Genomic DNA, 10,730 nt, shown 5'->3' on the forward strand with positions numbered 1-10,730 from the left:
ATATATGTTTATATTTATATTTATATTTATATTTATATGTATATAATGTAGAGATATCCTTAACTCACGCTTAGCCCGTTACACAGTAAGTCCTTAACTTACGTTGTTGAAAGAACTCTTTCAGTAAAATGGGAGTCCTTGGTTCAGTTGTTCTTAAATGGTACCTGTGCCCTGGTTTTTGGTTTCCATGAGACACTTCTAATTAGCCTTTCTCTTGTTGGCTTTTGCGAGCTTGGTCTCTATCGATTGTGAGCGGCATTACTGAGTGACCAAGCTCATGTATCTACAAAGGCTATTAGTTCTAACTTCCCATGGCTTATTTCAGAGGGAGTGCCTTTCCATCCACATTGGCCAAGCTGGTATCCAGATTGGGGATGCTTGCTGGGAACTCTATTGCCTGGAACATGGAATCCAGCCAGATGGAGTTGTTCTCAACAGTGGAAAGGATCAGCTGGAAAGTGCAAACTTGGAGCATATGGATTCATCTTTCAATACCTTCTTTTGTGAGACGAGAGCTGGGAAGCATGTGCCCAGAGCACTCTTCATGGATCTGGAACCCGCCGTTATAGGTAACGTAAGGCTTGCATTCAACTGTACTTAACCAGGTCCGCGCTCAAAGCAAACAAATCCAGTACCAGTGGATGGGATCATCAGATTATATGAATCTATCTGGATAGGATCATGGGGACATTTTATAAATCTAGAAGTTAGCTTCATGACCACTTAAGGTGATTGGCATGAAAACATACCCAGAGGGAGTACTTGCTTAGCCTTCTTTTTCTGTGTGATGAAACAAACTCAAACCTTGTTAGTTTCTCCACACACATCTGTTGTCACAGAAGATTAAATCTTTTCTTGGATTTGAAAGCCAGTTGCTAGAAGTTTCCAACAAAGAATCTGAAATTTGGCATTACCTGAACATGATTCCAAACAGGCAAGGAGCCAAACGAATCCTCCAATTATGGGGAATCAGTACAATTTTATGATTATTAATGGCAGATTTTGTAGTGTCTTGTCCAGAAATATGGCATGGCGGCTCGGTTCCAAGAGCAAGCATCGCATGAGCACAGGCAGAAGTCCATGGCATTTTTATAATCTAGCCTCGGAAGTCCCAGTGTTTCACTGTCATTGTCTGATGGCTTAAGACCATTACAGAGATCCACCCAGGGAGGGAACAGAGACTTCACCTCTTGATGTGGAAAGAGCGAGATTCTAGAAGCACATGAGTGATGGAAAACATTCTTGTGGCCATCTTTGGAAAACGCAATCCTTACACATTGGATTGGAGTTCATTTCCTTATCGAAACCAGGTCGGATCAAGTCACTGATGGTGAAAGTAGATCGATGTCCATGGGAAGGAAAAGATGGAAAGCGTTAGTACGAGGGGAGGGTAAGAACTGCCTAGACCAGGACCCCTATATGCAGTTTCCATGTTTGCTGGATGTGAAAGGATTAAAAATAAGGAAATGTTGGTGGCTTCAGGAATAGGTGAGATTTGTATGGAGGGTAAGAGGCAGCTACATTGTCTTCTGACTTGAGTTCTAAGTGTCCGAAGAGAATATCTAAAATTTTTTTTCAGACAAATGGGGGTTTGTAACTGTGAGTGTTAACTGAATTCTGGTATCCCAGAAACCTGGACAGGGTGGAATACGTCCCCAGAGGACTTTGGTGAGTGTAGCTAAAGAAACAGCATGAGAGGCCACATCTCAGTATTATGAATGCTATAGCAGATATTTTAACTTGCGCCAATCCGAAGATGCTAGGCAAATAGGAGTCTTAGGACCTGGAATCAGAAGCTAATATGCAAGTCAGGGCAGAGATACATGGCAGGAAGAGACCATAGGAAACTCCCCAATCCTCTAGAATACAGGGAATAGAGAGAGGGGAGTTTTGTGGATCTGGAGCTGGCCCAAACAAAGAGGCATAAGCTCCAGGTTTTAGGAGAAGGCACTAGTTTTCCTTGTTCTGCTCAGCAAATTAGAGACCCTCATGCGTGCAAGGCACTGTTCTTGACATTGGAGGTGTATATACCCTCAGTCTTCGTGGAGCCTACATTCTAGTGGGGTGCAGACCTATAAAAACTATACTGTGTGCCTGATGGTGATCAGTGGCATGGACAAGGACAAAGCAGGGCCACGGGGATAGGGAATGTTGTGGGTGGTGGGAGGTGTTTTTTCTAAAGGAGTGCCGAGGAAGGCCTTGCAGAGAGGGTGACATGTAGGGATCTGAAGGAAGTGAGGACATGAACCTTACCTCCCTGGAAAAGATCGGAAAAGACTTTATGGACAAAGTGATATTCATTTGAGTCTTGAAGACTGGGTAAGCGGGTTTTAACAGTTCACAGGTGAGAGAGGATGGAAAATATGAGCAAAGACATGTTCAGACACCTGTGAATATTGTTTCAGCTTGAAAAGGGGGAGGATGTTGACATAGCCGAGTCACAGAAGACATAAACTGGAGTGGAGGCTGACCGTGGAGTTTCCTTGAATAATATCTGTGGTGTGAACCTGGTAGGAAATAGGGGGCCAGTAAAGATTTTAGAGCAGGGAAAAGACAGATGGAGAACTGTAATCCAGTAACGTTAATCACAGAGATTTATTCATGAACATATTCAGTGTTTCTTTAGCACCTGCTATGTGCCACGTACTGATCTAGAAAGAGAGCGGATAGGAGAAAATTACAAGGTTTTTGTGATGTGTGGACCGAGAATGGAGAAGAGAACACAGATTTGAGAGACGTCCATGTAAAATGGAGCAACGGATTACATGAATGTTCTGGAGAGAATTCAGAGGTGCCACCCAGACTTCACCATTTCAATAATGGGATTGAAAAATGAGATTGGAATTCCAGAGCGGGACCTAGGTTTGTGGGAGTAGATATGTTCCATTTGGGCATGAGGAATTTGAAGCGTCCGCAGGTTGGTCCTCGTAGAAGATGGGGAACCAGAGGTGTTCAGTGAGAAGTTATCCTATGGAGATGATACTAAAAGACTGTGAAAGTAGCTGATCTTGTCCAAAGCCAGCCCGAATGGTTTTAGAATGAAGGAAAGGTGAGTTTTAGTTGTGTTTGTGGAGTAGAATTCTACTGAAGATATTTGTAGGCAGAACAAAGGAGGAGGAAAAGAGGGGGGAGGATTCAGAGGAGTGAGGGGACCCGTAGCACTGAGAGGGTGGGTCGTGCATTTCCTTCTCTGAGGTAGAGACTGAGCATTTTGTGGCAAGGAGGAAGGTGTTCATCGAGGAGTTCCGTGATTGGAATAATGGGGTGATGCTGTGTGAGAACTCGGAGAAAGGAGAAGAGGTTTAATACACATTTGGAGAAGAGCACAGTGGGTCAAGGGAAGCATGAAGGGTGTGCCGAGTGGGGCCTGAAGGGGCCGAGAGCACAACTGGGGTGGGTGGTGCCCATTACGTGCAGAGCAGGTTGAGCGGGGACATGAGGCTGGTGGCAAGCGCATGGCTCTGATCACAGGGCCAGGCTGTGTGAGCAGACCAGTGAAGCCAACGTGAAGGAGGAGGGGTGGAAGAAGAAAATGCTGGGAGCTCCAGGTCGTGGTGAGAAAGAATTCAACATCATTCAATGAATTCATTGAACATTCATTCATTCCAGAGAGGAGCATAGAGATGAATGAACGTCCATCCCTTCTATCCCTTCCCTCTCACTGTCCTCGTGAGTTCAGTCCATTTTAACAAAATATTGTAGACTGGGGGCTTAAACCACAGAAATTTATTTCTCACTGTCTGGAGGTGGGAAGTCCAAGACCAGGGGGGACAGCGTGGTTGGTGTCTGGTAAGCGCTTTCTCCCCGATTTGCAGACAGCTGCCTTCTCCCCGGGTCCTCACATCTGGTCACTTGCAAGGGCACTAACCCCATTCATGAGGGTCCCACCCTCGTGGCCCAGTCACCTCCCAAAGGCCCTACCTCCTAACACTATCACACTGCGGGGAGGGCTTCAATGTATGGATCGTGGGGACACACGCACATTCAGTCCTCAGCAGCTACTGTTCATTAGCAAGGAACCACATGGGTATTCTCCTATAATCCTTTCAGCAATTCTGTCAGGAAACCTTATTGCTGTCCTGCGTTAACAGATGAAGAAGCTGAGGCTTGGGCAGGTCATGGAAGTGGCCTTAGGTCATTGAGCTGTAGAGGGCAGAACTGGGTTTGACCCCCGGTTTGTCAACTGACAAAAAGCCATTCTCTTTTAACGAAAAAGCAGCATAAGCTAGTGGAGAAGAAAATGTAAATGGTCGTAGCAACACTAACACATGTGTTCAGTTGAGCCATATAAAATTCCCCATGGTCAGTTATTTTTTACCTAAAAAATGTCAGTATCCTCCGATGCAACCTAATAACAATAGAAATGTCTGTGAGGTGCAGCGGTATCCCAGAGGAAGGGATGAGTAGCCGGGGAGCCATCAGCCATCTTTGGCCAAGGGAGCAGCATTGGCAGCTTCCCAGAGGTGTGGAGGAGCACCCACCTTGAACAGGAACAGGGTGTGAGTAGGAGAGTGATGGGGACAGGAAGCTGGAAAGACTGTCGAGCTGGGTCATGGGCAAGCTGGGGGAAGTGAGGAAGTGTGGTTGGTGAAAGGATTTTACAACTTTAAGATTTTGGTGGGAGGACAGTTGTGAGTGATTTCAAGTGGAATGGAGCTGAATAGCATTGGAAGTAAGGAAGCAAGGAACTGTCAACTAATCAAGTTTAAAAACCACTGAACTCCCTGAGGGTGCTGGTTAAGGGCACTGGGCCAGATGCTCATGTCTCTGAGCCAAGTGGGGAAAGTGCCAGGAAGTGAGAGTGGACAGTTTGGGTGTACTCATAAAAATGGCAGTGCTATAATCACTGATCTCCAAGAAAGTGGTTTTTACTGAAGAATTTACAGAACGACCTTCAAGATCTCCATTGGACATTACCATGAAGAAGCAGGCTTCCAAAATTCCAGAAATTCACCTTTTAGCCTGAACTCAGCCTTATAGCTGCAGGATAGTCTGCCCAGAGTCATATGCCCACTGATGTCTTGTTTATAAATACGTCTCTAAAAACTCTTCGCTTTGGTGGGTTTTTTGGTTTGTCTTTTTGTTTACTTTTTTGGTGTGGGTATGTTAGTTAACAGTCCTTCAAATCGATTTTAGTAAATTTCAGCGTTTGGGGGTGTACAAAATTATGGTTAGAAATTCATGGTCATGGACAGAAGAGCAAGGTGAATTGAGAGAGCTGTCTCGTTCTTAGAAATGGAGTGTGTTTCCTCTCGGGCAGCGAGCTTCTAGGGTTATCTATATGTATCTGGTGATGAGGCTGATGCGGGATTAACATAAGTACATGTCATGAAGCCAATTGTGTCATTATTATTGATAATCGTTGTCATATGGGCCATGCATTGTGCCCTATGATCTCATGTAATCGTCCTAGGAGCTCTGGAGGGGGGGGGTGTCTTGTTATCATCCTTATATGCGAGGTGAGGTTGTTGAGATTTAGGGGTGCTAAGGAACTGGTGGATAGCTGAGTGATGAAGGAAACCATGAACCTGGGAAACAGATTGCTTCTCTTGAATACTGTACAGCATAGTGTCCCTCTGTAACCAGGGCACCGTTCCCAGAGCCTGCTTGGCCCTTGCGTAATTCTGTAGGAATTGTGCTATCTGGGTAGTTCTAGGCCTGGGGAGCAGGACGTGGGCCCGAGACATGAGTGTTTGGGTATTTTCTCATGCCGAGCAGGTTTTTAAAAGGAGGAAAACCAGGCAGGAGTTGCCCTTGGCTGTATTGAGGACTGCCAGCATCTTAACCCCAATTTCCTTGCTTCATGAGTTTATATCAACTGCACTCGAGTTGGGTGGGCATTTGAGCTTGTTACACCTTCTTTGTTAAAGCCTCTGTTAAAGTAGACTAGTAATAATTTAGATCGGTCCACTTTTCTCTGCTTTTCCGGCACTCAGCTGGCTATTTGTAGATAGAAATACTGGTCTTAGAATGCCAGAGTGTCACAGGGTGTGTGATGGTTTGAAGAGTGTCTCTGTGTCCACCTAGAACCTCAGATTATGCCTTTACTTGGAAATAAGTTCTTTGCCGATGTACTGACTTGATGTCCTATGGATTGGGGTCGGCCCTAACTCCAGGGGTCTGTGTCCTTATGAGAGGAAGAGGGGACCCGGTCAGGGGGAGCGGGCATGCGTGATGGAGGCAGGCACGAGTGGTGCCGCGCCAAGCCGAGGAACCAGCCCTGAGACCTCTGGCAGGAACCAGCCCTGCCAACACCTTGACTTTGGACTTCTGGCATCCTGAACTGTGAGAGAAAACATATATCTTGTTTTCAGCCACCGAGTTTGTTGTAATTGTCACAGCAGCTGTAAGAAACTAGCAAAGGGTCTACGTTGGGAAAATGTGCTTTCAACTTGTCTGAAGTGATGACACTGTTCCTAGACGAAGGAAGGCCAGCTCAGCAGTTGGAAGCCCCTTCTTTAGTGCAACACTGGGGAAAGGAGGGTCAGGTGCTGGGCTGTGCAGCCACTGGCAAAGGCTTAGCAGTCGAAGGGAGTGGAGTGCGCTGACCCATGTCCCCTCTGCAGATGGAATTCGAGCCGGCCGGCACCGCTCTCTCTTCCACCCAGAGCAGCTCGTCAGCGGGAAGGAAGACGCCGCAAACAACTATGCCCGCGGTCGCTACTCAGTGGGGTCCGAGATCATCGACCTTGTGCTGGAGAGGATCCGAAAGCTGGCAAGTCGCCCTTTCTCCCTAGCCGGGGGCCGTACCTGAGTGCCTGGGATCTGCCTTCCAAACGGCACCCGCGCTTCCTACCACCCGGGTCACCGCCACCAGCCTCTCCCACAGAGGCTCCAAGCTGGGCCGCACCTAGATGTTGGCTTTGATGATGCTGTGTAAAGCAGGAAGGGTGAAGGAAACCTTTACACTTACTGCAGCCCCACCTACTCTTTTTTAGTTTAGATTTATGCGGAAATATTTTTTTTCAACTGCTTTATTGAGACATAACTGACACATAGCAGGGTGTCAATTTAAGGCGTACAGCATGATGATTTGATACACATATATTGCACAGCGATTGCCGTAGTACTTGTGTGTGTGTGTGTGTGTGTGTGTGTGTGGTGACAACATTTAACACCCACTCTCTTAGCAACTTTCAAGCATACAGCACAGTATTTTTTTTGTTTGTTTGTTTTTTAAAGATTATTTATTTATTTATTTGACAGAGAGAGAGAGAGAGCCAGTGAGAGAGGGAACACAAGCAGGGGGAGTGGGACAGGAAGAAGCAGGCTCCCAGCGGAGGAGCCTGATGGGGGGCTCGATCCCAGAACGCCGGGATCACGCCCTGAGCCGAAGGCAGACGTTCAACGACTGCGCCACCCAGGCGCCCCCCAGCACAGTATTGTTAACCATGGTCACCATGCTGTCCATTAGCTCCCACAACTGACTCCTCTTCTACCTGGAAGTTTGTGTCCTTTGACCAACATCTCCCCGTTTCCCCACCCACAGCCCCTACCGTATACTGTGCTACTTTCCGTTTCTATGAATTTGACATTTTTTGATTCCACGTGTATGAATGGGATGATACGGTATTTGTTTTTCTGTGCCTGGCTTACGTCACTTGGCATAAAGCCCTCAAGGTCCATCCATGCCGTCCCAGATGGCAGGATGTCCCTCTTTTTAATGACTAGCCCCCCCTCTATTCTTGCATCTGCCCACTCATCATGGCTCATCTTGCTAGCACAGACTTCCAAAGCATCCCGACGCTTGTCCTTTTCCAGTAGCATCCGTTATTCGTGACGTTAACAGGAGACACATCCTACATGGAGATTAGTTACTCTAGTTACTGACGGTGAACTCTTCTCTAAGGACGTGCGTCTGGAAAATCCTTTGTCGAGTACATATTTTGGTGTCTGGCATAATCCTTAAGCGATACAATGCCTTTTACGCCAGTGTAGTAGATTGGATGTGGAAGTGGTAGGCACTCCATCTCCTGGAGGGGCGGAGGGAGTAGGTTGCTTCAATATTTTGCCATCTTGTTTGTTACTGAGAAAGACCTTGCTTTAGGTCACATGCAGATACGTTCGTGGAGGGCAGCTAAAGACAGGTGAATATTTATGCTTTGCTTAGTGAAATTCTAAAGCGCTTCCCTTACTCCAGAGGTAAGCACTCACGTGTGGTACTGGAGCGTTAACAATGGGACACCCGTCCTTCTGAAAGTTTTCTTTGTTCGGGGGAGCTTCCCATCTCCCCACTACCACTGCTTGTGGGTTCCCGTGGCCCAGGTCTCACCCTCCTTTGCTTCCCCAGGCAGAGCAGTGCAGTGGACTCCAGGGATTTTTGATCTTCCGAAGCTTTGGAGGAGGCACCGGATCGGGATTGACGTCTCTCTTAATGGAGCGGCTCTCGGTAGAATACAGCCGGAAGACGAAACTGGAGTTCTCTGTCTATCCAGCCCCCAGGATCTCCACTGCTGTAGTGGAGCCTTACAACTCCGTCCTCACCACGCACTCCACCCTGGAGCATGCGGACTGCACCTTCATGGTGGACAACGAGGCCATCTATGACATCTGCCACCATAAACTTGGTGTCGAGCGCCCCTCTTACGCCAGCATTAATAGGCTGATAGGTCAGGCGGTCTCTTGCATTACTGCTTCCCTCCGGTTTGAAGGGCCCTTGAATGTGGACCTCATTGAATTCCAGACCAACCTAGTACCTTATCCAAGAATACATTTCCCCATGACAACCTTCGCCCCCATCATCTCCGCGGACAACGCCTACCGCGAGGAGCTCTCTGTGTCCGACATCACCGCCGCTTGCTTTGACTTCTCCAATCAGCTGGTCAAGTGCGACCCTCGGCTGGGGAAGTACATGGCCTGCTGCCTACTCTACAGAGGGGACGTGGTCCCCAAAGATGTGAATGCAGCCATCGCAGCCATGAAGTCAAGGAACTCTGTGCAGTTTGTGGACTGGTGTCCGACTGGCTTCAAGGTGGGCATCAACAACCAGCCACCCACGGTGATGCCAGGAGGGGACCTGGCCAAGGTCCAGCGGGCCGTGTGCATGCTGAGCAACACCACGGCCATCGTGGAGGCCTGGGCCCGCCTGGACCACAAGTTCGACCTCATGTACGCCAAGAGGGCGTTTCTGCACTGGTACATCAGGGAAGGCATGGAGGAAGACGAGTTCTCAGAGGCCCGGGAAGACTTGGCCGCTCTGGAGAAGGATTACGAAGAAATGGGGCAAAGTTTCTGATGGAAACGTAGCCGGGGAGAATGAGTGTTAAGTCAAAGTGTCATTATGTACTCTTGGTAGGTAGAGTTCCCCTGATTAGAAGAAACTGGAAACCAAATCAAGCAAGACCCTAAGCTCTGCACTAAATCAAATGGGTCAGTATCAACAGTGAGCTCATAGTTCCTTGTCTGTTGGTTCAACACGGCTACCTGTGAACCCTTCAGGTTTGGGGTCCTTTGAGCATCTGGATCATGTCCATGTTTCTTTTCTTCCTTTCTTTCTTTTTCTTAGAATGGAAACCTAGCTTTATTCTTTGCTTTTTCAAAAAAAGATGATGAAACCCTAAAGTCAGTGCTTTTGCTTTCCCTTTTCTTGTGGTGTTAAACAGCACATGTTAATTACTAATGTTGTTTCCCCCATATCTATATTTTGTACATTGATTAAATAATGAATCTTTTCAGTATCATTTTTTCTTTCTTCCAAAGGTGGGCCTTAAGGTCTTAGTTTGCTTTTTATACAAACAAATAGCAAGACTATTCTTGGGTCTTTCAAAAATCTGCATCTGTGTTCCTGTGGGTCAGAAGGTGAAAAGTTAGCCCCCCATCGTTGAAGAGATGTTCTCGAAGTGTGGCCGGCAGAGCCCTGCATCAGAACCAGTGGAGAGGTTTAAAAAAAAAAAATTAATGGAATTCATTTTTGGTATTACATTATCCCACTTTCAAACAAGTTGTAACTTAAAATGGAAAAAAAAAGTTACAAATGCATTAAAACCATCAGCCCCATTTTTATTATCCGTGGTGTTTAGTGTGACTAATCACTGGAATTCAGGTGAACTAGGCAGTACAAAGGTGCTCACTTGGGTGTAGGTGTTGCTCTTGAGCTGATGGTAGATAGTTTCCAGGGGCCTCATTCAGCTGTGGTGTTTACCTGGCAGCCTTAGTCCGCCATCTGTACTCTCTTGGCCCCAACGTGGTCAAGGCTTTTGGTTCAGGTAGATATCTGAGGATGATAGCCACTAAAGCCTTGGCTGAAGGCGTAAAGTTGAGGGTCGTATTGAGAGATTTACCAAACTGCAGTACAACCACCTTCTTATTGCGTGGACGCAGACTGGGCCCTCCACCTTTAATGGTTTCCCAGTAGATGCTCTTATTACTAATATCACTGCCCTGGCCTTCCAGAGCTCCATTCACACGATGTACCATTTTGCCTGTGTTCCACTCATACGTTGGCACCATGGAGGCCAATGAGCACACTTCGGTGGAAATGATGTCTAGACACTTCAAGACATGCCTGTCAAGAGGTGGTTTTCCAGGCCACCCATCAGTGAGTTGCTCAGTCCTCAAGTCTCAAAGCGTTTGGCTGGATCCCCGTTGCTCTCTACATCCAAGGTCCTCTGCCAAGGGCTCAATCTATGTTGACACTAAAACAACTTCATACCAGAGTTCCCTTTGGAACCTGAGGCCTGTTAAACCTGAGATGTGCCAAGACGTCCAGGATAATAATAAGGAAAGGAATG

General features: G+C 47.1%; 1 protein-coding gene across 1 annotated transcript in view; it reads left to right on the forward strand.

Moving 5' to 3' along the window:
* Nucleotides 1-9,674, forward strand: part of TUBAL3 (tubulin alpha like 3) — a 16,993-nt gene extending 7,319 nt beyond the window's left edge. The window contains exons 2-4 of the mRNA XM_040645465.1: nucleotides 326-569; nucleotides 6,567-6,715; nucleotides 8,291-9,674. Coding sequence (XP_040501399.1) covers nucleotides 476-569; nucleotides 6,567-6,715; nucleotides 8,291-9,235 — 1,188 coding nt within the window. The 5' untranslated portion in view covers nucleotides 326-475 and the 3' untranslated portion in view covers nucleotides 9,236-9,674. The remainder of the gene's footprint in view (nucleotides 1-325; nucleotides 570-6,566; nucleotides 6,716-8,290) is intronic.
* The last annotated feature ends 1,056 nt before the right edge of the window (nucleotides 9,675-10,730 follow it).

Source organism: Ursus maritimus, unplaced genomic scaffold, assembly GCF_017311325.1.
Source record: "Ursus maritimus isolate PB19 unplaced genomic scaffold, ASM1731132v1 scaffold_31, whole genome shotgun sequence".
In the NCBI taxonomy this organism is placed as follows: Eukaryota; Metazoa; Chordata; class Mammalia; order Carnivora; family Ursidae; genus Ursus; species Ursus maritimus.